General features: G+C 35.4%; 2 protein-coding genes across 2 annotated transcripts; both read right to left on the reverse strand.

Annotated features, from left to right (window-relative positions):
- Positions 1 to 6,467: 6,467 nt before the first annotated feature.
- On the reverse strand, positions 6,468 to 10,889 carry KVR01_001954 (uncharacterized protein). Its single transcript, XM_044790540.1, has 6 exons — positions 9,333 to 10,889; positions 9,043 to 9,271; positions 8,566 to 8,983; positions 8,313 to 8,517; positions 7,556 to 8,254; positions 6,468 to 7,502 (listed from the first exon to the last, which is right to left on the reverse strand). Exons 3-6 carry the CDS (start codon positions 8,623 to 8,625, stop codon positions 6,553 to 6,555), a joined length of 1,914 nt encoding a protein of 637 aa, XP_044649909.1. The 5' UTR covers positions 8,626 to 8,983; positions 9,043 to 9,271; positions 9,333 to 10,889; the 3' UTR covers positions 6,468 to 6,552.
- A 13,791-nt stretch (positions 10,890 to 24,680) lies between these two features.
- Positions 24,681 to 26,131, reverse strand: KVR01_001939 (uncharacterized protein; the record flags this gene model as incomplete). Its single annotated transcript, XM_044791215.1, has 2 exons — positions 24,681 to 25,816; positions 25,873 to 26,131. The coding sequence occupies 2 exons, from the start codon at positions 26,129 to 26,131 to the stop codon at positions 24,681 to 24,683; spliced, it is 1,395 nt and encodes a 464-aa protein (XP_044649894.1).
- Between the last annotated feature and the right edge of the window lie 997 nt (positions 26,132 to 27,128).

Consider the following 27,128-nt stretch of genomic DNA (forward strand, 5'->3'; position numbering starts at 1 on the left):
AATAGTAGTAACCACTTTTTAAAAGCATATTTATGAAAATCTTATTATTATTTTAAATAATAGTATATAGCCATTATTAATAGCTATTATTAAATTTGCTATTTTAGAAAAAGGTTATTTTAATTACTATTAATTGTACTTTTAATTAAATATTAAAATAATTTTAAAATTTTAAGTAAAAAAAGTTTTTAATTATATGTGCTAAAATGCAAGTAATTAAATTTAATTAATTTTTTATAATAAATTTAGTGCTTTAACTTAATCTTATTAACTAAGCTAGGTAGCTTTAATATAATATAATTTAAAAAAACTTTATTTAACCGCTTATATAATTAATTAATTTTAAATATAATATAAAGAAGCCCTAACTAAATTTCCTAGTTAAAGAATTTTATTTCTAAAATATTATATTAATTTAAAAATATAATTTTAGTTTTTAAATTTATATTTTTTAATATATGCTAATTAAATTAAAATTTAATTTACTAATTTATTATAAAGGATATATAAAGTGCCTTACTTTTTAATAAAAGGTATAAAGTATTTAGCTTTATAATAATGCTAAGAGTATAGCTACTAATAGTATTTACCAAATAAGCTAGCTTTAAAATAATTTAGTTTATAAAATTGTTTTTAGTAAAAATAATAATAAAAATAATATTTTAAGGTTTTTTTATACAAAATTTAATAACCTTTTAAATTAGCTAGACGTTTAATACTATTTATTGCTTAATTTAAAAGTAAATAAGGCCTAAAAAATTAATAATTATAAGGTAAGAACAATTTGGCCTAAATATTTTTACATAAAGTAGATTTTTTATAAATATCTTTTTATATATTAAAATACCTATAATGAACTTAGTAATATTTATAAAAGCTAAGAATTTTTTAAAATTTTTTAATTTTTTTTTAAAGCTAGTAAATATAGCCTTTTTAAATTTGCTTTTAGAAGAATGTGGGATAATAGAAATGCAAGCACTAATATAAGACGCCCTATATAGAACAAGCTTAGTAGGAAAGTGCGTATAAAGGTTGCTTTTTATAAGAAAAAAAATACTAAATATGGCTTTTAAAATAAAGCTTTTTTTTAATAATTAATTATTACAAATTATAATTTATAAAAGGGACATAAAATAGTTAATTTTTTAGAATTAAAGATTATTAATAAAGTTTATAAGGTTTATTTGGTTTTGCAAATAGAGGCTATTTAAGGCCTTTAATTGAAATTATATAAGTATTATTATTAATATTATAATTTAAAAAAAATAGTAAGAAAAAGATATAATGCCAAATTATATATACTAAAATATATTATAGGAAAAGCAAGATTATAGTTATATAATATTTTAAGAAATAAAAGCTTAAAAATTAAGTTTTTAAGAAAGAACTTAGCTTATAAATCCCCATAATTATGCTATTTCTATTTACTCTTTTAGTATTAATGGTATATATTAATTACTTAAAATATTATAGATTTATAAGCGGTTTTATAGCAGGGAACTTAATATATATATCCTAAGGTTAACCAGCCTTGTACTATACTTTACCCTAGCACATTAGGTATTAAGGAAAAAGATGATTGATTGATCTTGGTGGGTGGAATTATAGTGATTGTCGCTAGAGAGTGCAATTGAAGCATTTAAGATTGCCCACTCGACAAACAATGGCAATCGTACTGTGAGAACAGGTCGGCTTGAACCAAAATATTGAGACCATTTGATAGAGTGCAAGGAGAAGAAAAGAAAATCTGAGTGTCAAGAATTGCGATTCAACGCTTTTGAGGTGTGCAGCAATTAGTAGATAGAGTCCAGATGACAAGTTGCTGGGGATAGGTAGGTATGTCATGCAGAACACGGTAGGCCGGCTGGACCCCAATCGAACTTAGGAGTCGTTGATCTCTCTACCAGGAGTCCAGAATCCCTTGCATCGGACTTCCACATTCGTCCGGTTAGCTCCAGCCATCTCGTCCCAGCCCGGTGAAGATCAGTGGCTGGCCCTAGCCACAGAATGGATCGGCGCCTGAACGGAGAAGATTTGTGGTTCCGGCAATCGAATTTATGTCCTCCCTTGCAATGAGCTAACGTTGTATGCATGTCGAACATGTTTCTGCTAGTGCTAACAGGAGCTGAATCCAGCCAATCATATTATAAGATTTGACTGCATAAGCGGCTTCGCAGGTGCGTGGCAAATTGGTTGTCATCCCGGCCCTTCAAGGGATGATTATGATTTCGGCTGCTGTTGCGGCCTCCGTTCCTGTCCTTTAACCTTCATTTTTTCCTTCAAGCTGTCCACGATGCCACGTTGGGCGACCTTGCTTCTGGCAAGAGGAAGGCCTAGACAAGGCACACGCGGGATTCATGTATCGAGCTGGGCACCTCGCCTAGTTGCAAGGCCCATTACCAGACCCTCGATGGTTCTGATGGCTCGCATTCATCGACAAGATTCCCTACGCCATAGTCAAGTCCAGCGACTGGCCAATGCAGAATCAAGCAACAGCTTCATACGAACCCACTCCGAAGAGCACCATTCCATGAGTATGAACCAAGAAGTACTTTCTCCCATCTCATCATTTGCTCTTTGAGCTGGTTGCGTAGACTAAATTTCATTGTAGGCAAGAATCCAGCCCAAGGCAGCGACTTCCTTCATGTTCCCACAGCTTCATGAAGCTATTGTCGCCGCTGCATTGGAGATCAGTCCCTGCCCCGAATTCGAGCATAATGAAAATCTCATTCCTCGCGAAGAATACTCAACGTCAATCATGGCCAAATTCACTTGCAACAACCACAATGGGGACCCCCATGTCTGGACTAGTAAAAAGGTGTCCCTCGTCATCCGGAGCTATGCTAGAAACCGGTATAACGCCGTTGTCTATGGCCAGCGCTGCGAGAGCTGCCAGAAGCTCGGTGTAATGAAGCTGAATCAGAAGACGTACATTGAGCGTGTCTCTTACCGTCTCAAGAAATGGGCCGATATCCCCATGGCAAAGCCACCTTTCTCCGAGGGAAAAAAAGGAGACGAGCCACACCGCAGCGAGTTGTGCGAGGGATGCAAGGTGGGGAATTGTAGCTGGGGCGTCGAGGACAATTAGGATTTGTGAATGTCGGTCTACGGAATTAGTATTGAGGGTATTAGTGTGCTCTAGAGAGCAGTGTCACATCAGAGCATGGAAGCGACGGCTCTGTCAAGCGTAAGCCAGCTCTGATGCAGAAATTCGACTATTGTGGTTCTCAAGTTCTTAGGTCTGTTGGTAGTGGCTTTTTTCAGCTCTTCAATGGAGGGTAGCGCGGCAGCGAGCCGTCCAGCTCCACTGAACCGGGTTCACTGGATAATGGTGATCCAACCGTGACAATGCTCCGAGTAGCGGCCGTCCACATCGAAGCTACTGATGTGGAATTCAAGCCAGTCGTCACTAAAGCTCTTGGCAGAAGTCATCTCAGGTTGTACGCTCAGTATCGTCTCCATGCCAACTTCGTTGTCGCGCAGCGTCATGGCGGACTTGACATCGATGTCTTTGAACCGCACCTTGAGATCATTTTGGCCACGTTGGTGGAATACCACACTGCCGCCTCGACGGCAAGCGAGAGGTACCCTCAACGGCAAGCGAGAGGTACCCTCAACCGGGAAACACCATCTCGCCTTCTATAGCGTGGCCAGTGAGCCACGGAATCTCGAACATGCGAATATAGTTGGCCATTGCATGTTGTGCGATGTAGAGTGCGGCACTGGAGTCCCGAGGAGCGGGTGCTTGTACTTCCTGTGCCGTGTTTCCACGACCAGTCCCCGAAAGTCACGAGCTATCCTGGCCCAACTTGAGAAACCTATCCGAGGACACGTCCTCCCGAGACTTACCGATGCCCTTGAAAAGTCGCCTGCCGGTGTAACAGCATTACTCAAACGTACAATACCTGTGATTAGATTATAAAAGATTATACCTCATAAGGTATAGGAAGAGGTGGCTGGGCTGATAATTAAAAGCCCCGGATATTTTTGACGCAGATACGAACAGAGCAAAAGAAGTGCTTGGAAATTAAAGAGCATATTATCGGAGGCAGCAGGCAGGCAATCATGATAACTCTATAAGACAGCTTGATACTGTACTGTACATATATTTATATACACTTGTTATGAACCACCCTAGGGACCCGTTCCGATGGCCCAGGCACTCAGGATCAGATGCCACGACGCAACCCCGTAGGCACTTGATGGCGGGGTCAGGCAGTGTTGTCTGCCTAACTTCTCAACCGGCTTAACTTCGGATCAAAGACAAACGGATGAGCCAATTTTGGCCACGGCAAGACGGTGCAGTTTCCTATTTGTACTGTGATTCAAACTGTGGCTTATCATTACGTGTTATCATGGCCTTCGCGTTCTGTTCTCCCCGGCCCCATCCAAATTGTTTCTCCAGCCCGCTGAATCATCAACACCTCATCATCCGCTTCTCAGGTCGTCCTACCTGCTTGAGTTCCTTAGCCTGTAGCATCATGACTGTCCAATGGGCCGCCACCCGCCCTCGTCCTAGTCAATCCGTTCTCAATTGGCCCCGAATGCTTCACCCAAAATGAGGCATCCTTCAATAGGCCATCATTGTTGCCCCCTTCTCCACGAACACGGTCAACAACTTGGAAGCTTTACGCAAACTAGTGCAAGCTTCCAGAAGCTGAGGCAATGTATAAGAGAGCACTAAAAGGACGGAGAAGGCCCTTGGAAAGGATTACACATCACCCTTTAATATAGTTAACAACTTGGGAGCTCCCTATGTGCCTGTTTGCCATATAGGACCTTACCATCTTCTATATCATATTTATATTTATGGCTATTTGTAATTTATTTTTTATATATATAAGCTCTAGTAGGGCGATAATTATAAGATGGGGATGCTTGAATTTAAAGATTTTAATTTAAAGAATATTTTTTATAAAGGCTTTAATTATTTTTGCTAGTTTTATTGCTAACTTTATTTTTTTAATTAAGGCAGGTAATTTCTTAAGAGTTTTTAACGGCTTATAAAAAATTTTTTAAGGATTAACATTTTAAATTTATTCTATTTTGGCTTAGTATAATTATTATCAAGATTTTAGTTGTGGGTGCCTAATGAAAAATAACCTTTATTGTAAATTATATGTATATATTATTTTTTATTGGGAAGGGAATGCTGGAAATGGCTTTTAAAACCAAGCTTTTATTAGAAAATTAATTATTATATATAATTAGCTAAGAAAGAGATATGTAATAGCTGATTTCCTGGCATTTTAGCATATTAATGGCATTTAAAAGGCTAGTTTTGCCCTTTAGATAAAGCGAATTTATAATAGTTGGCTTTATGGATTGTAATATAATTAGATACTGTTTGTTTAGGGAATTTTGACGAGCAGGATTTGGTATATTTTCTTTACTGGCTTAATTTAAAGCGTGAAGGTTATATATTTAGTAGAGTTGATACTAATTGTGGATTTTTGTTATAGTTGTGAGTATAAGTAGCTTCCTCTTAGCAAAACAATGTGTTATTCTTTTGAACTTTGGGAGGACTTTAAGTTACATCGGTCTACCTTGGCGAGATCTTAGTCATCTACAAATGGCTGCAGAAGCCAACCTTGTAAAGTTGTATAAGGTCTATACAAGTACAGAGCCCTCGGCCAATTATAATTGTCCGAAGCTACAGTGCGACCAAGTTGCTGATTTACCTAGGCTGATTTGATGAGGTACAGTACATGTACATTTTCGAACCAACATTAGTGTCTGGCCACCAGCTAGTTAGCGCTGCTAGTAAGCACAGAGAAGGCCATGGAATTGTCTGGATTGCAGGGTTGCTTATCTACAATTGCAGCAGAATATATCAACGTTGAGCCTGCGATGCATATTTGATTTGCCAGTGGAATATGCATTCCACTGGGTCTTCTGATGATGCGGAAACCTCCAAAGACTCATATGTCCTCCTCTGAAGCGAGGTGTCTGGATCCGTGCCCTGTGCCCTTAACCCGAAAGAGCCGGCTGGCCCAGTGTAGCCTCCTTGGCTCCCGGAGGCCACGATCAAAGCCTTGATGTTGTGGGGCTACCCGAAAACCCTGCCCCGAACGAAGCCGGCCGAGATCTAACCATCACGTCCCCTGTGCTAAAGCTGCTGCGCGAGCACATTGTTGACAGATGTGGCCTGTATAGAGATAAGATGGCTCTGTTCATACCGACTTGACAAATGCAATGCTCCCGCGATCACATCCTGTGTTAGAAGGCCCTGGCGTCAGCTTGCTGGCCAAGGGAGGTGGTGCAACGCAGCGCAAAGGAGCGGCATGCCGACCTCAACAGCCAGGACCTTTATAAACCGTCGGTATCTCGCTCACGCCATCTGGTGTACAATACCTAAGGATAGTCAGTCCGAGACGGCAGCTACCGCTCCGGTTGCATCCAAAGCTTTATAGAATACTACAGCAAGTGAAACACTTTAATACAAATAAGCTACCGATTGATCTATTCTGCTATAGTGTAGTTGGACAAGATGACTGCTGTGCAGACTACGGGAAAGAGCAGGAAGAGAAGATTGTAGACAACGGAGCAGTTTTAACCAACGGACTGAAGCTTCGCAACGATGTCTGCATGGCGTGAGCTGCCTGCCCCGTGAACAATTGCCACACCATACTCAGCACGAGTATAGTATCCTCTTGCAGCTTCGGCCTTACCCTGCTCTCGTAATAGGTCTCCGATGTTCTCTAGGGTAATTAGCGCAGGAGGATATGTTCTAACCGAATTATCTCCTAGGGCTTTCTGGTACCCTTGAAGCGCCCGTTGGTACATGGCCTCTGCCTCCCCTAGGCGGCCTTGGTAGTAGTAGAGATTGGCTAAACTCCCAAAAATCCATGCTTCATCTTCCACATTATCCTTGCTTTCAACCAGTCGTAGACTATGATCTGAATGTTGGAGCAGACGTCGTTGCACCCACCAGAACTCAGGCTCTGTCGTGTCAGGTACGTGCTCAGCTACACATAGTATAGCTGTTCTCGCCAGTTGTAGATTAGGTGGGTGATTGAGTACGTGTTGTATCCATGAATGCACACACCCATGCACGCTGTACCCACGCGATTGCGTTCCGCATTCTCGTGTTGCTGGATCAGCATCTACTAATCCGTGCTGGCAGAGCACTCGCATAGACTGCTCAAAAGTGATTTGGTCCTCAGTAACATCTTGCAACCATCCAGGGATAGCAGGGTGTGTTTTGCGTAACAGCTCGTACCATAGGTCGTCCTTATCAAAATACGCCCATAACGTAAGCAGCTTGGCGGCTGTAGAGTCTTGTTCTTCAATGTGCGTAAATGAGATGTTCCAGGTCGAGTACATGGCATACTCGTATTCCAGAAGCTGTGGGGTTGCCTGCTGTAACCGTAGCCACGATTCCTGGTAAAGCGTAAGGTACTTCGTCCAGGTCGTCGGGACCTCACACAAATAAGCGCCAGCGGTTGAGAGTGCAAGGGGGAGCCCATCAAGTATTTTAGCTACTTCAACTGCAGCCTTGTCTAAATACAGGAGTTAGCAGAGTGGGCTGTCTTTATGGCACTGAAGAACTTACCATCCTGTAGGTTGCTTCGACCCGAGGTCGAAGCAAGAATTCGTAGGCCATCGTCTTTTCCTAATTTGTCTAACCGGATGCTTTCCCCGAGCTTCACTGTGGATGATCTGGTGGTGACGAGAATTGCTCCCTGGTAGGAGTTAGGAAAGTAGGGTCGAATATCATACGCCTTGCCCGACATTTCTGTTACAATCCCGGCTCCAAGTCCGTGTCCTGTCGCGCTCTTGGTGGTTTCGTCTCTCTGGTGCGTTTTGTTCAACTTGGGGTCGTCATAGTTGTCATAGACAAGGAGCCAGCCATCATTTTTCGGCTGATCAAACCATCGCTTCACTGCTTCTATGATGTCATTCAGATCTTGTCCATCAACAGCCGATCGGACGTAGGTGGCCTGAGGGTGCTGTCGCGTGATCCATTTAGCCACGCGTGCAAAGCTCTGTCGCAACGTTTCCTCATCTCTCGCGTTCAGCCAAACCATCGCAGTGTATGCGGACTTGTAGGTCTTCAAATACTCAACAGCCAGCTGAGTCTTTCCCATACCGCCTAGGCCATGTACAATGGCGGTACGGCGGCCACTCCGCTTTTCTAGGATCTGGTGGAGCCTCTTAAGCTCTTCTGTTCTTCCAACAAAGGTCTGTATTTCCGTGACTTCGGAGAGGTTAAGAGGAAGAGCAAAACTATTGGAGAGACTTTTATCTCGAGCTACAAGAAATAATGGTTAGGTATTGATAAACAAGGTATTAATAGTGCTCTAGCTAACCTTGCTCAACCCTCTCCTCTTCCTCCCATCGTGACTGGATCTTTTCAGGAGCTGATTTTATCATAATTTGGATGTGTTCCGATACAGTTTCATACCCCACATCCTCCTGCGAGTCAAATTTAACCATGTCGCGATGGTTAGCGTGAATAACAATCGGCTCAGCATCCGCCTGCCCTGGCACAACGGCCGACGCTCGAGGTACGACCTAAGATAAATTAAGAAAAGGCATTTGTCACGCTTAGGGGTTACCCACCATTATAGAGCGGCCTAACGCCGTAGGGGTTGGGTATTCCTTATAGGCAAATTTCGTCATAAAGGCCGTGCTGATAGGCCCATATTGCCCAAGCTATTGCTGCAGCCACTCCAAGTCTCGCTCGAGGTAACGTAAAATATGGTCATTTGCCGTAATAAACAGCAAAGAAATGTTGAGCAGTAGCTATTCAAGCTAGATACCGTTGCCACCTTGGTGCGGCGTGCCCATAAATATAATGCCGAACGTAAACAGTCTGATTGACCGATCCTCTATCAGTGCATTTTGTTGCGCGGCATTAAAGTGAATTAAAGCCTGCCTATTTTAGCAACATCAACCCAAACCATATGGTAATACTCACGCTTTTGACTATAATCCCACCAAGGCTATGCGCGATGAATATAATCGGACGTTGTAATGACTGGCTGTAGTCAGCCGGAAGACTCGTCCAGGACCAAGCTGTATCCAATTATGCCTCACATCTGTCAAAGTACGCTTTCAATGCAGGTCCGACACAAGGCTGCGCGCGTAGTCGTATAGATATTGGCAGCTCACGCGCGAGCTGTCATAGGTGTTCGCGTCGTAGCCCCAACTCATAATGCGCGCGTGTGGGATATCGGTGGGGAGAAGATCGCGGAGCCAATTAACGCCGTTGAAAGCTGTCCATATCTTTTCTCGGTGACCATTGAGGCCATGCACAGCAACAATGCTGGTTGGTGTCAGATGGGGTCAGTGGACTAAGTCTAATGGACCTCGAGGGGTTTGCTTACTCCACGACTGGGCTCGAGCCTTGGCAGATGATATTCAGACCGTATGCTCTATCGGACGTGGATGCGGTTGACTGAGGGCGATCGAGGGTCTCCGACTCGGTCTGGGCTACGTCTGTTCCCCTCTTCGCCGACTTGGATGGGAGCGCCCGAGCCAACTGTTGGGATAGCTTCCATTTTGACGGCATGGCAACGTTGGATGCGCTTTCTTAGGGTGGCACGTGGCTCTCGCTCGGCCTGCCTCTTCGAAGGGGCGTTGAAGAAGATAAAGGACATGTTTTCGAGAAGGAAGAAAAAAACGCAGAAGATCGGGCGTGCTGGGGCAGTGTTATTATACTTGCCTTTAGCCTGGTGCGGCTGAGCCTGCGAGCGGGCACGCGTGGGATTGGCTGATAGAAATGGACTGCGGTCGTAAAGCTTTACTTTTCGCTGACGCAGACTGTCCTGTCCTTGAACTACGCCTACTATCAAATCAGTACGCAATCTCTCAGAACAAGGCCGCAATCGTCAAACTATGATCCTCTCGGGCCGTCCCTCGTTCAAAAGCTAAATACGTCTCCACTCATGGCTGCAGTAGGGTGAAACCCCGCGCCATCTAGGACAAGTAAAGGCAGTCCGTGCGGCGACTGGCGTCACGCTAGCCATCGCCGTTGACTCGTGTTTCAGGAAAGCATAACTTGAACGCGAGGTTTGGATTGTGCCACTTCCACTACCTTCCTGGCTGCCCGACAAGGCACACTCTATTGAGTGCGGCCTCAAATTCACAAACCACTACTAAAACTTTTTACAAGCTCTAGAACACAACAACTTCTGGAAGCAGTTCAACGCCGAAAGAACCCAGGTCGACGAAACGATCGAGCCACGAAGCGAGAGGCCGTCGACCGAACCACCCAACCTTTCGACGATACGCGCAATCGAACCCCTACCAGTTCCACGCCATCACAAGGGCCCGCGGAACACGGCCCACTGTCATTCCTGCAGTTGGCTGACTGGGACCAAGACAGAGCGTACGATGCACGACGGCCAGCCTGCATACACTACACGGTAGAGGGGAAGGCCACAATAAACAACAAACAAGTTGCAAAATAGACGGAATTCAACCTAGCTTGGGTTCCAAACGCATTCTGGGCGACAATTCCACCACCGAAGCTGAACACATTGCTGGCGAGAAAGTTTGCGAACAAGCCCCTCCGAGCACATAAAACCTTTGCCGTCCTCTCCATAACCGACCGTCCCAAGCGTAATATACACATACATTTTAATGGTGTCGAGATTGATTAGACCGTCCTTGAGACACATCTGCGGACCTGGAGCTACCTCTTGCGAGTCGGAGACAAGTTGCGGGTCGACTTGACTCTGAACTACATTGAGCCGAGTGGTGTTGCGGCCTTCTTGTGGCGAGGCGCGAAGCGACAGCATCCCTCAGCCCCCCCGAGTATGCTTGCATAGCAGAACGCAGAACTAAAAGCGGAAGAAGAGGCGACTGGCAGCCTGTCGACCTGGCGGTGTGTCTATTGCCTTATGTGGTATCCTGGGCCGCCCTGCCATCTCGGCTGGGTCTTTCGCTTTGGAAGACTTTTGGACTCACGCCATCTTCTGTCGTCTATGCCGTAAATAAGATAGGGATATAGCTTAGGAAACTACTGATAAACGTCTCGAAAATTCTGTAGGTCGGCTAAATGTATGTTATGAATGCCAATTCCTGTATATTATGCTAGGTTGATCAGGTGGGACTATAGTTTGATTCCTCTCAACCTAGATCAGGAGACCGAGTTAGAACAACTCTTCGGCATTCCTAAATACATCATTAATAACAATAGACTAGATATGCTTCATCCTGTTATAGACGTCCTGCAAAGTTTATTATCCACAGTAAAAAGTTAATCCTATATTTATACAGTACTTTCGCGTTTCTTATTAGACCCTAAGTAGCGAAATACGAATCCATTCTGGGCTGATAAACAAGAGACCCGTTATCAGCTGGCTATTAGGTGCTTAGCAATTTTTAACCCGAGCCCAGCAGAAACTTAACTGAGGCTTTACCAGAAGGCTCGCTTTTGATTTATCCAGCACATAACGTATTACTGATCTTCGGACCATAAATCTGTTTCCAGACACTATTGCAAGTAAAGTGACTACTCTTAAGCACCCAGCAGTACGTCCTCTTATTAACGGATATGGCTTGACCTCTGGAAAACAAGGGCATCAGCTGTGAAAAACTCAGTTATCTGCATCAGGTGTGCTTCAGGCCGTGTATTATATTTTCCGGCTTCACAGCTCTGATCCTAAAGGAATTTAATGGCGAAATTGCAAGAGCAGTCTCCATTACTCTTCTCTTTCTTTTCTCCATAATATGGCACGATAAGGGCCTGGGGGAGCAGATTAATTCATAGCTCACACATCTGACCTCTTCGGAACAATTTTACTGTTTTCTAATAATGGCCTCCTGAAGATGGCGACAATGAGGCTGCTGACGTCAATAGCACATACTCGAAAACTCGGTGTGACCCATGACGTTTTAGTACCAAGGATCCGTTGTCACTAAACCTGGCTGAGGGCGTACACAGTGCCCGGGATCAGTGAATATACACTGTGTGGGGCGCACTTAGAAAGTCGAAGAATGTTGGAAAAGCGGAAGCTACTTTTGCTCCAAACTGTATGCCAATGTAAATGAAAGCCTCTAGCTAGCAGTGGCAGAACTAGTAGGTGCCGTCCATTGCGTCCTTGCTCCCTTCCTCAGCTACCAGACTTGCAAAACTATAAAAACCCCCCTCCAGCAAGGATCTCTTTCCTTATTTGCACCACTATTATTTCTTGGCGGCCATTTTTTAGCACTTTTTTATTATAGGTTGCGTTTATGCTAATAGTGGGCGCGACCTTCCCTAAACCTTCTATACTTTTAACTAGTAGCCTAGGGTTTGGGGCTATTATAGTATGCTAGTTGCATTTATAGCTATTACTTTGGCACTCTTACTACCTAATAATCCAATAGCGGCTAGTACAATAACTCTATTAATACTACATTTTCCTACAATCCTCTTAATAATTCTTTTGCATTGGGTGCTTATTGTTATTGGCATTTATGGAGTTAGTTAAAATGATAATATATATTTGCCCGAATTATTTTTTGCTTTATAATACTTACTATTTTTTAGCATTAAGACTTTTATAAAAGTTAAATAACTTTGATCTTTTTTAAATAAAGTTTTTTAAATTTATGCTTTTAAAATAATTTATATTTTAAATATTTTATAGCAATATGGGGAGTTAGCAGCTATATTAAGTATAGCAGATAACTTAAAGCTGATATAAGAATGCAGTTAAGTATATAAAAGTGGCCTTGGCTCGGGTAGAAGATTTAATGTGGCCCTCGCGAAAATCTTATTTAGCTTAGTTTTACAATAAAAAATAAACTATACTTAATTCTAAATAACTTGTATTAATTTTATAGCTTTATAATTAATTAAGTAGAGAATATTATAATAAATAAATGGTGCTAGCTAAAAAAATCTATATAAATTATAGCGGGAAGTCTTAATGCTTTTTATAAGCTTTAAATTATTATTTTTATTTTAAATTAAAACTAAATTATATTTAAAAAGGAAAAAGGATTTTTAAGTATAAAATATTAGGCTCTAAGGTAATAGGCCTAAAATAAGCTTATTTATATATATATAAGTAATAAATGCTATAATAGACTTAATATAAAGAAATAAGTTTTTAATTAAAATACTTTTATTAGCAAGCAAGGCGTATAATACTATTGCCTTAACCGTATTAGGCCCTATTTATATTGCTTTATATTAGCATTAATGCCAGGCATTATCTAACTTAATAAGCCTATAAAGTAATTTGCCGCTAATATAACCTTCCCTTTTTAAAAAAAAAAGAAAAGAAAAAAATAACGGAATAAAAAATCGCATAATATTTGGCAATATGCTTTATAGTTCCTTAATTATATATAAATGCCGCTTTAAGGCGGTAAATAACCACTTATTTATTGCTATTATTGGTTATTAGCCCTAGGAGTGGAAATGCATATAGTCGGGATATATATTACCTTATCCCTTTTAAAAATATATAGATTACTTTTTGCTAAGTGTGCGCGCGCATATATACAAGTATATATATTAATGGTCTCTAATTTCTAAAAATAAGATAAGGCTTAAAACCTTTACCAGCTTAAAAGTATATTTATTTATCTTCTATTTTTATTATTTGCTAATTATATAATTAATTGCTAAAATATATTAGCATTATAAAATAGCTTTTACTTAATTAAAAACTTTCTTTATTATAAATATTTTATTAGCTAGCCCTATATTACTATTTATTTATTTTATAAAACAAGTTTTTATTACTATTAGTATTAATAATATAGCTAAATTATTACTATTTATTATAAAAATTATAGGCAAATACCTAATTATAAGCTACTATAATTACTTTTAGTAAATTTTAAATAAAATATAAACTATATTATTTATTTAGGCGGCTATTACTAATACTTTTATTAATATAATATAAAAATAGTTATTTACTAATTTTATAATATAAAAAATTATATAAAGTTTAAAATTAAATAAAATATAAAGGCTAATTATATAAAATTATAATATTTTATTTATAAATAAATAATAATAAATATAATTATTAAATAATTATAATAGGAAATTTTTATGCTTAGCATATAATAAATTTTAAATTTTTATTTTATTTATTATTAAATTTAATATAATACTTTTAATTAAGTTAAAATATAATATATATATTTAAATTAAATTTTTTATTTAATTATTATATTAAAATTATATTATTAATATAATATAAGCTATATAATTAATAAGTTAATTTTAATATTTTAATTAAAATAATAAAACTTATTATATAATAATATATTATTAAAAATACCTAATAATTAATAGTTTATATTTAAGGGTTTAAAAATATTATATTTATTATTATATATAATATAAATTATTAAATATTATTAATATTATATAAAATATGCTATTAATATAAGCTAAATTTATAATTTTAAAAAAATGCCTATTATTTAATATAATTATTATTTAATAATTTTTAGCTTATTAATTTTTATTTTAATTAATAAAAATAAAAATTATATTTATTAGTTTTATTAAAATTATTTTAAAATTTAATAGTATATTTAATTTATAAAATAAAATTTACTTTTATAAATAAATTTAAATTTCCTTATTATTAAATAGCTTTTTATATTATATAACTAAATTATTATATTCTTTTATATTTAAATTTTTATAAATAATTATAATATTTTATATACCTAATAATATAATTAGTAATATAATATTTTAATTTTTACTAATTATAAAAAAGTATTTTTAAAATATATATTATAATAAATTTTATAAACCTAAATTTATATAATTAATAAAAAAGTTAGCTTAAACTATAATAAATATAATAATTGGCTTTAATATAATTATTTTTTATAAATTTTATTTTAATTATAAATAATATAATATTTATAATTATTATAAAATTATAGTTTTATATTATAATTATAAAATTAAGTTTAAAATATTTAATATTTTATTATTTTAAGTTTTAAATATAATTTTATATATAATTATAATAAAATAAAAATAAAAAATAATAAAAATAATATATTTTATAATAATTATATATTTAACTAGTTTAAATATAAAACTATACCTTTTTAATTATTTATAAAAATTTTAAAGGCCTTTATTAAAATAAAATAGCTTAGCCTTTTTATTTTAAAAATTATTTTAGGCTTATTTAAATTAGCAAATTATTTTAAAAACATTTTAAAAATATAATATAAAGTTAATAATAGCTAACTAATTAGTAGTAAATATATTATAATTAGCCTTTTATTTTACCTAAATATATTTTTAATAAGGTTTTAGCAGTTTTAATTTAATATTAATTAATAAATTTATTTTATTTGGCTAATAATAATATAATATATTTTAGTAATTAATAAAATATAATATATATTATAAATTTAAAAATAAATAAAATAAAATTAATTTTTTATAATATATTAAAATATTATAATTTTTAAAGAAGTTAATATATAAAATTTTACTATTTTTATAATAATTTTATATATTTTATATTATACTAATAATAAATTATAAATTTAATTTAATAAGCCTTTTATAACTAATCTTTTAAAATTACTTATATAATAATTAATAGAAATTATTATAGCTTTTTAGCTAAAAAATATAATAAATATAAAAATAGCTGGCTAAGCAAGAAAATAAATGCTTATAAAATAAAGTATAATAGTATAATAATATAAAAGCTAAATTTTAAAATACTATTTAGTAAAACTAAAATAATAAAAATAATATTTTAAAAAAGTATAAAAGTTAATTATATATATAAATAAGCTATTAAATTTTATTAAAAGTATTAAAGCTTTTAAAAGGAAATTATAAATAAAAGGAATAATAGTAATATTAAATAGTAATATTAGCTATAAATATAATATAAAATTATTAATAGGTAGGGTAATATAAATTTATATTAAAAATAATAGTAGCTAAATATATTAGTTTGGCTTTATTTAAACTAATTAATATTATATTATTAGAAATATATAATAAGGCCCTTTTTATTTACCTTCTACTAATTATATTTATTAGATTATAAGTTAAAATTAGCTATTAATTTTAATATAGTTTTAATTTAAATATTTATATTATTACCTTACTTTTATTTATTTTTTTAATTTTAAAATTAAAATTTTTATATTTTATTTTACTTTTTAGTATAATTATATTAGTTTAATATATAAGTTAATAAAAATGGAATTATTTTAACATTTAAATTTAAGGGCTATTAGGTAAAATTCCTTAATAAATATTAAAAATTTAATAAGAATTTTATAGTTTTTAAAATTATAACTTTTAGCCTTAATTTAAATTTTTATTTTTATTAAATAAGCCCTTATATTTAAGGTATTATTAATTTAAATATTATATAAAAATACTTTAAGGTAAAAGCCTAATATTATAAATAAATTATATAAATATAAGTAAAGTATTAAATTTATTATTATAATATTATATAAAATTGTTATTATTCTTTTATTAATATAATATTACTAAATAAAAGTACTAATATTAAAAGAATAATTTTTAGGATTTATATTTTTAAAATAGCTATTAGTTTTAAGTTAATTAAATTTTTATTATTAAAATAATAGCTATAGCATTTTTTTTAGTAGCTTAAAGTATAAATATATTTATAGTACTAGTATTAAGTTTATATAATATTATAAATATTAAGTCTTTTAATAATTAAAGCTATTATTATTTTTTTTGGCATAGAGAATTTTTTGTTATATAGGGATGGGACGTTAGAAATTTAGATAGATTTAGTTTATTATAATAATTTATATTTGAGGAATAAGACTTTATTTTAATCTATAACGCTTGCTATCTTCTTATAAATTAGCAGCTTCAGCCTATTTCACCATAGCATATGCGATGGCACTATAGATTTCTATGTATGTCCAGGGCGACTCTAGGCAAATGCGTGCACAGCATATCATCTTAAGTAATTTGCTTAATAATAATGATAGCTTTTTGAATAGTAATAGTAGATAGTGATGGTAAATATGTTAACATTTATAACCACTAAAATTAAAAATGTATTCCCTAGTAAAGCTTTAGTATTCTTATTAACTTTGTTTCCTATATTATTATTAGTATTTAAAATAGGCCTTAAATTAAATTTGGGGACGAGTTGTTCTAAGTGGTTAGCCTTAGTGTCTTTATAGCTATTAAGGTTAATAGGTTTAAAATTAGTATAAATAATATAAGTTTTATTTATAAAATAAAGGATAAAGTTTTTATTTCTAAAATAAATAAAACTACCCTTTTTAAGTAAGATATAGTTATTAGTATAAATAATATTAAAAACCTTAAATATAATATTACTGTACTTTTTTAAAAGATCGCTAATTTAGTAAGTTTATATAGTAATTGTATTATATGGGATTATTTTACTATACTTAAATAGGTTAAGGTAAATTAATATTATAGTATAATTACTATTATTGAAAATAAGGGCGTCATACAGGTAATATATTAGAGCCTATTAGTAAGAATAATAGTAAAATAAGGACCTTAATTTATAGAAAGGGCCACCTTCTTTAGGCAACTTAGAAAATTAGACTTTAAAAATAACACTTATATTATTTAAGCTTAAAAAAGCATAAATAAAACCCTTTATATTTCCTCTATTAGGGAAAGTATTTTTATAGAAAGAAATATTAAGTAAAATTACCTTATATATAACTTTAAATAGGTTATTAGTAATAATTATAGTATCTCTAAGTTTTTAAATAAGAATTATTAGTAAATAAGACTAGAAAAAGGTAAAGAGGAAGAAAGTAATATATACTAATTTCTCCAGTATAGGCGCCTATAAGGGTAAAGATAACCGTGGCAGCTGAAACTCGCATTTTTATAACTTGGTGGCTTATTTCTATTAAGGCTCATTAACGTTTATGAAAATATGAATGGCGAGGTGGAAACAATGATGGATATGAGCTTGAGCCTTCCAAGTAATTAAATGACACAATGTGTAACAAAAAAAGCTTTGCGCGGCGCGGGTTAACTTTGGTGTCAGTTAATATAGTACTGAAACTTACTCCAAGAGGCGGGCAGGAAGTCTACTTATATAATTATGGGGTGTGGAATATAGGTAAGTAAAGTACGTTTACTTACTTACATACCAACCTCCCACAAACATTTTCCGCTTAACCGTAAATTCTAGCTATAAAGTTAATTTAATATTTATTTTTAAGTATTAATAATTATATATATATATATATATTATAAGATAAATATTTTATAATACTAATTAAAATAATTCTTTTATTTTATTGCTTTTACTTTAATTTATATATAATATAATATTTATACATTTTAATAAAACTTAAAATGTTAAATATAAAGAATATTTAAAAGAAAATATATTATATTTATTAATTAATTATATATTTATTCCAATTTTAAAATATAAATTTATTATAATATAAAATATTATTTAAATAAATTAAATATTAATAAGTTATAGCTTTTAAATACTAAATGCCTTATAATAAATAATATTAAAAGTTTCATATTTTATATAATTATTAAAAAATTCATAAATAAATTAAATATAAATATAAAACTTAATAGTTTAATTAGTATTTTAATTTATATAAAGTTTAATTAATTATTAAATAAGCTGTATAAATTATAAAAGTAACTGTTATATAATTATATATTAAATTATAAAAATATTTAAATATTTTATTAAATATAAATAAAAGTTATTTAAAATAAATCTTATAAACCCAGCTATAGTTGTAGAAGCCGCCCGGTTAGATGACGCCGAGCCTCCCGTTGCAGGCGTGCATAGTAAAAGTGCAGACACTGAATTCAGACTTGTTTAAATTGAACAAGTCTCGGTCTAGATCCCATCCCCAGGTCCCACCACACCCATATACCAGATCTAGTACCTAGATAGGTTTCGTTTTCAAGCTCTAGCGTACACACCAATCTCACCACCAGATCCCGCTATCAGATGCAAACTCACATATCGCACATCATCCAGACTACAACCAAGTCACCCGAATCATACTGAAGAGGTTAAACTGACGCCCTGTATTATAGACCCTAAGTTAACCTAACCCAAGGAGAACATAAAACTATAATTATTTCATAATAGAAAAACTCTATCTGATTTACGCAGCTAAAAACACACACATATTAAGGGAATGGTTCAATCTAACTACAACATTTACTATATTAGCAAGATAAATACAAATATATAAAAGCTAGTAAGGACACATAACCAAGGTTTTAGTTGCTGCCACATTTAGGCTTAAATTGTTTATCTTTTTTAAATCCCTATTTTATATAGTTAGCCAATAAAATATTTAATCTCAAAGGGGAGCGGGGGCAGGGCAATACACAATTAACTCAACTACATCTAAATAAATTAACACAAATAGCAGTAATTCTTTAACTAAAACACTCCATCTTTTACTTAATCGCTTCCAACCTTTTCTTATTTAAATCCTTAATCCATTTATATTAAAATGCGCTTCTTAGGCGCTTATATATATATCCATAGCAACATAATGGTCCTAGTAGTGGCGCTTATAATACATTCACCTAGTAACTCTATCCGTCTTTATAATAGCTTTTAGTAAATTAAAAAGCTATAATAACTAAATATATGCAAGCCTTTATAATATATTAGTGCCTTACCCACAAATAACACTATCTACAACTTTAAATACAGTTATAATATAAGAGTTAGTACTCTAAATATCATCTAATAATATAGCACTATTAAGTAATTTTACCTAATTTAAAAATATTCTTTCACAATTCACGGCAAATTTATCAATTAAACTATCCCCAATAAGCCTTCTACTAAGAAAAGTCACTCTCTTAGCTTTTATTTCTACATATAACCAATACCATCTATCTCAAAATACAATTCTTAATAATAAAACAGCTATTATCGCTATAAACCCAACACTTTCACCACCCTTCAAATACCTTAAAAGCCTTTTCTCATATATTTATTTGGCCTGCAATAGTAAACTTAAGCTATTAATTCTAGTTTATAAAATTTATAAGCTGGTATTACCTACATATACACTTTCCACTTAATTTATATCTATTTAAGTAAAAGCTCCCATATTAGTTACTCCTTATATACCATAGCTAAAATCTACTTTAACAAGCATATTAATATCCATAAAATTAATATTAATATTTATTAAATTTATATCAATATTTATAAAATTAATATTAATGTTAATAGGGTTGAGAGATGATATATGTTCATTTCCCGTCTCAAAGCTTATATTTGTTGCAAAATGCGCACCAAGTTTTAAAGGCTCGAGGACTTTATCCAAACTATTGACTCTGTCCCCTTAATATTTAATGTCTAGAAAGTTTAAGTATCCCATAAGAATTGCTCCCCTAGTCATTACTCCAATGGATATGCGATGCTATGATAATGTATCGTATAAGTTAGCAAGTTCTTGAGTGCCGCTTACAAGTAATGCAGCGGCATGATAGAAGGGGGGTTTGGACCTTTTTTTAAATGATTTTGAGGAAGGGGCCGGGCTGTAAAAATTAAAAATCTGGCCTGGATTCCGTGTCCGGGATGCTTCGGGATGGTGTGCAATAGTAGTCTCGCCCTCGCTCTCGGATCTCAGTGTCCAACCTAGGCGTCAGGAGCTTCAGAGGGCCTAGTTGGAGACCCTGGCAGAGGAGCGCAGAGGGGCAGTACCTTGAAACCAATACACGGGCATCCTCATCCCAGGATCTCGGATCCGGGAACCTGGTGCCACGAAACTAGGTCCTAGCATTCCCATCCCAGAATCCCGGCTTTACGAGCCGTCATGCCAGTAGCCTAGATCCCGGCATCCCACCTCCGAGTCATAACCAGCAGGTCAATGACTGCTGGTGCAAATTTGATTCCGTGAATGCGGGGAACCCGAAACCCATATGCCAGAAACCCGGATCCGACAATACCCATCCCATAATCCCGGATCGAAGGATGTCCATCCCACGATCCCGAATGTAGGAGCCTCCTTGCCAGAAACCCATATCCAGGCAACACTGGGATCTTAAATGCTGGATTATTTACTTATCATCTGTGCTGTATTTATACGGTTCTTACGCCGCCGGGACTGCGTCGAGAATCTGCTGTCTCGCGCATGTTTTATGCATATGGACAAGGTTTATGCTATGCAGTCATCCGAAGCTGTTCTCCAGGCTAAAGAAGCCCAAGGAAACCAACAGCTCAATATACGCCGTCTAGCAAGATCCCCCGCAGGCATTAGCACGCTCGCCCAAGCTCTAATCAGGAGCGATTGCAGGCAATACTTTGCGGTTAATTGCGAGGGAATATGCAGAACTTGGATTTTTTTAATGCAAAAGACGTCTTTGCCGTACCACGCTACATACACAGACAGTCGCGTGGGAGACGCGGTGAGAGCTTTGGGCGACATCATCATAAAGCCGGACAACTTTTACTAGTCAAGACTTGCTTATTTTCAACTGACGCGAGTGATAGCTGCGCTCAATGAGATAATTGAAAATGGACGTCGTGATGGGGTGGTAAATGGGAAAAGTGGTCAAGGGAATGCTACTATCATTATTAATATGTTCCTCAGCGATGCGTCCGCTGCTAAACGCGTTGCTAACCGTTGGGCTGCCCTACTCAGCACATCACCGCTACTTTTGTTTTCATTTACAGAACTGGCTGAGAAAATTATATATATCTGCCCTTAGATCACTTCTTGCTTTGTGATGCTTACTATCTCTAAGTAACAGGACTTGTATAACAAGTGTTCAACTCTGATCTCTCTCTCATGAGATCTTTTGGATTTGTTCTCTAGAGCTAATCCATATCTCAAATACTTTGCAGCAATATGGGGAGTTAGCAGCCCGATTAAGCATACTAGATAACTTCAAATTGATGCAGGATATAATAAAGCATATAAGAATGGCTCTGGCTTAGGAGGCTGGAGGATCAAATGCTGAGGGATGTTTGGGAACCTTGTAACGCCGAAGAGAAGTATTTGGGTTGTTACCCTTCTGAGCCCTAGTTTGATTTAAAATCTAGTATCTTTCTCGTCATCACCTGCTACTCTCCATCTCATTGATTTTAAAAACCGCTGTCATGCAATGGGACACGGTCTCTTAAAATCATTCGAAATTAGACTTTGATTTGAAAGTGAGGATTATCTAGCTTCGAATCTACATCAATAGATATGAGAGTTGCTTTGACAATAAAGGGGCACGAGTAACACCCTTATAGTTTCTCCCCCCAGGCCAAATGCATATAGCTCTAGGTAAAAGTATTATTTGCCACGATGGTACTAGTACTTAAATCCAGTATAAGTGCAAATAAGGTAATTATTCCTGCTAGGCGAACCTTTATACCTGGCGTGTTATACTTAAGTTGCCTAAGCGCCTTACGCTAAGCTAGGTACTTTATACCACCTTTGACGGTTTCTACTAGCAGGGACGGGAAATAAAGTGATAGCTTTAAATTTTTTATTTTATTATTTAACTTAGAGGTTAAGTAACTCTATAAGGCTTTAACGATACTTTTAATGTTCTGCCTAGTTAATATAAATAAGGCTGCCAAAATATTTGTAATATTAATATTAGAGCCAAATTATTTATTTTAAATTCCACCATCTTTTATAATTTGTTATATAAAATAGAGGCAATTAATGCTATACCTTAAAATTAACTGGCAGGTTTAATTGGTAATTATCCCCCAAATAATGACTTTAATACCTTTTAATATTTTAATGTTTCCCTATAACGGCTTCTTATTAGATGCTAGTTGGCCCTTAATTAAAAAATTTTAAATGAAAAATTTAATTTCCAATTTCTTATGGAGCTTATTATAAGCATATTATATAGCTTTTATAATTATGTTTTGCTTAGCGGCGCTATTATAATAATATGTGTAGAGTAGGTGAACTTGGGATTTAATGATTATAGGGTTTAGGGACTAAAATTAAATAAACCGGCTAGTTGACTTAGCCTACTTAAAAAACCTAGCTTGGAATGTGGGGATCGCACAAGTAAAAGCAATAATGTTTTTAGGATAATTAAAAATGAAAATGGGACCTTAAAATATCCCATTTTTAAGAATTTTAAAGTTTAACCTACTAAAAACATTAAAGGCTTTATAGCCCCTTAAGTAGTTGGTAATAAGGGTGGGCTTATAGGTTGTAAAAGGTGCGGCTAGAGTATTTATAAAAAGGGTATTGATATTATTTAGCCCCGTAATGTATAAAGGGCTAGCTATGCTAATAGAAATTTTAGTAATACTAATAATATTCTTAATATTATATTTTTGAAGATATTTGAAGTTTTTAATAATAGAAATAAGATTCCCTTTATTATAATAAGAGTAAACTGTCCTCTTTTAGGTAGACTTTTCAGCTATATTGAATGTTGAAGTATTAAGTAGTGATGTGTTTTTATAAGTAGTGATAGAAATGTAGGAAAATAATTAAGGGGCTCCTGAATTCTAAAGACTACTTTAAGTAGAAATTGAACTGTGTGACAAGTCTTTTAACTCGCCACTGCCTATTTTGAATTCTTCGGGGAATATAGTGTAGTAACATCGATTCCGACTTATATAAACTTATACTTTTTAAAAACTTCTATTAAATCTTAAAAATAATTAAAAAGCTAAAATATTAAAAAGATATAATATTTTTTTATTTTTGTAATAAAATAATATATATTTTTATTATATATATATATATAATTAGTAATTTAATATATTTAAAATAATAATAAAATTATATTTATATCGAGGTTTATTATTATTTATTTTTTTGTATTTTATAATTGTATAACTTTTTAAATACTTTTAATATTTAATATATAATTAATAAAATATTAAAAACTTAAATAAATTTTAAATAAAGTTTTAAAAATATATAAATATATAAATAATTAAAATACTTCATTAATTAATTTTTAAATATATAATTATATTAAGAAGTAAATTCTACATATTTAATATAATATATATTATAAGTAAATAAAGGTGTTTATATTTTATACCCTTGAGTTATTATAAGTAGATGGCACTAATTAATACTTATTTGAGAGGTTGGTGGTAGCAGTGCCTGCCTTAGGCAGGCACTGGTTGCAGTCACGGCAGAGCCCCACTATAAAAACCCTCCTCTCTCTAAAGGGCTCCTTCAGAGCCCCTCCCTTGCTTTTAAAGTAGCGCCCCTCTCCACTTAAATTAACGTATTTGAGTACAGCTGCTATATCTCTGTTCCCTCTCGTGACACTATACGTGAGTTGCCTCTTTATTTGACCTTATAGTTTACATGCGGAGCTTAACGGGACAAGGAACAATCTTTGTACAAATTGAGGAGTCCGAGGAGATCGTGGGTGTTGAATTGTCTAAGAATTCTACCTTTTGGTTCGGAGCTAAAATCGCCTATTTGGGCCCAGAGGCCCCGGGCGGCCCTTCCCACACCACAACCTCTCAATTACAACCTCCTGTACGCTGCCACAAAAACATTTAAGCTACATACGCATTTTCTTCTGAAATAGTAACCCTGACACCTTTACTGTCCTTATTCGTCCTTGGTATAAGCGTGTCATGATCATATCTAACATCCTCCTGGCTAGTCTTAAATAAAGTCATCCGAGGAAACACCCTATGCGTTAGAAGAGAGATTGCAAGGTAGATCTCGCAATACGCTAGACTGTTTGGTTATTAGCACTTCGACTATGTAAAATGTGTTTGTCTTACTTACTGGATACCTAGGCATTGCCGACTGCCTCGTGAAAAAGACAGTATGTATTTTTCCAGGTCGCATCTTTTGTTCCCACGGCTATCAATCCAGCGGTCTGGTAGGAACGAGCCAGAATCTGGAAATATATCCTCGTTGTGATGCATCACAGCGGAAGACATCCCGATCGCCCATCCTTTCGGAATAGCCTTTCCTTTGAAAACCAGCTCCTCCTGTGTCGCAATCCTGGGAGTCCGCCCAGATACACCGTACGACAAGCGCAGGCCTTCCATAACCACTCCACTTAAATATGGCAACTTTTCCAAAACCTGCCAGGTCTTCTGCTCAGGATTGGTTTGATTGAGCTCTCGAGTGAGTCGATGCAGGATTTCGGGTTGTGACAACAGATAAAACGTGATGACAGATAATGCCCAAGCCGTCGTTTCGGTCCCGGCATTCAAAAGAGCCATGCTTTCTGCAGATAAACGTGACGGCGATCTTTCGCTCTCTGGAAGGCCATTTGAGTCCTGGATATGTGTATAAAGAGTCTGTTGTGATCCCGACGCGATGCTCCTAGGAGCTTTGGAAACCAGTGTAGGGATGCGGACATGTATTGTGTGCAAGACCATCTTGATATCTGATCCTAGCCACCCATGGAGTGCGAGAAAATTTCCAAAACGTACCAACCTACGGAGAATCGGGAAAAAACGAAGCAGAAAAATCGTATCTAGAAACGAGTATGTAGGGCGACGCCAATTAGGCTCCCAGCCACTTTGCGCCAGGAAACCCAGAGGTTCGCCGAAACAACACGTTGAAATGACGTCGGAAGTAAAGCATGAGTAAGCTGTAGTAATGTCAAAGGCCGCTCCGTTTTGGCAACTTAGTAGCTTTTTGCAGAAGTGTTCAAGCTGGTTTAGAACGACTGCCTCGAGTTGCAGCGTAGATTGACGAGAAAAGTATTTAGCAATAGGCGCACGCCGGATGCGGTGAAGGTCGTGATCCTCTGTAGCAAACGCAGTCTTGTCGATAGGCGAGATCATAGATCGATAAGTGTGTGGGTCTTTATTCCGCTTGCGGCCCCCACTTGCGTAAATCTCGGGGATAAACGACGGATCATTGCAATGTAACTCTGACGGGCTAATCCGTACAATGGGACCTTTCAATATCATTTAGCCTCTGACTTAAAAGGAGTATAATAATGTGAAAGTGTACCATATTTGTTATGCATCTCTCCAATTTTCCGTGTATAGCGCCCCACTTTGATGAAGTCAAACCAAGCCTCGTAGTATAGAGTGGCAGCTGCTAGCTTGGGACCAGGGAATTTGCTGAGAGGATGAAGGCGAGAAATGTTATACAGAATTGTAATGAGCCCATATAGAACCCATAAAGATCCGATAAAATATAATAACTTTACTATTGAGGCTGGAGGTAGAACAGAACCGAGCGAGATAAGCACATTTGGAGGTAACATTTTAATGTTCTGTTTCACTTGGTCCGAATAGCGTATAAGACAAATATCAAGGTTGTTTGAGAAAACTTGAGAAGTATTATACTAGAAGTAGGCAGGAAGTCTCCTTATATAGTTATGGGAAGTGAAACGAAGGTAACTCCCTATATTCTACTTCTTGTAAGGTTTTAAATCACTCGTACAGCAACCAGAATCTGGAGTTCGGGAGCCAGTTAATTGATTGTGGAGAGATCGTGTGTTGAGGACCAAGCCGCAGCAGGCTAGAGGTGCTAGTAGTGCACCTTGGCTGCTTACTAAGTACGTAACACTTCTACCAAGCCTTAGAGCACCCTACCTCCCCTAACCTTTAGACATCAGCTTTAGCATTGAAGTATTCCATTTAGCAACGTAGCTCTACAAATACCTATAATACCTCAAGTGTTGGACTTATAGTACTATAGCATAAGAAGCAAGGCAGACTGAGAGGAGCCAGCTTAGTCAGGAAATCGCGCCACCGAACTGAGACTCGTCCAATTTGGACGAGTCTCAATTTAGGTTCTATGCCCATGGTATTACATAGGCTGCGTTATCTAGCTGTTCCAGCAACACACCTCGCGCTCTTCCTAGAGTGCATGTGAGGCGTGGGCAGTCGAGTCATACGACTACGTTATTTCCACCAGTAATGTAAGGTGGGGTCGATAATCCCCGCAGCATGTGTAGTGTGGTACGGTATATTAGGCAACGAGTATAGCGTATAATCAGTACGCCAGAGATTCCGCTCGGCATGCGGCTATTCTGTATTGCTATCCTTATCTTAATTCTGACAATCTTTGCTGCTACAGTTTTTTCAGACAATTTTATAAGACCAAGGCGTCGAATAGCCTGCGTAAAATTACCATTTTGCTATTAAGTTTTATAAATTTAAGCTTAATTCCTAAAAGCCTTTTATAAAAGATTTTATATTTTATATTTTATATTTTTATTCTTTTATGATTAATTTATTAATTTTTTAACAGATTTT

This window comes from Diaporthe batatas, assembly GCF_019321695.1.
Source record: "Diaporthe batatas strain CRI 302-4 chromosome Unknown Contig00002, whole genome shotgun sequence".
Classification (NCBI taxonomy): domain Eukaryota; kingdom Fungi; phylum Ascomycota; class Sordariomycetes; order Diaporthales; family Diaporthaceae; genus Diaporthe; species Diaporthe batatas.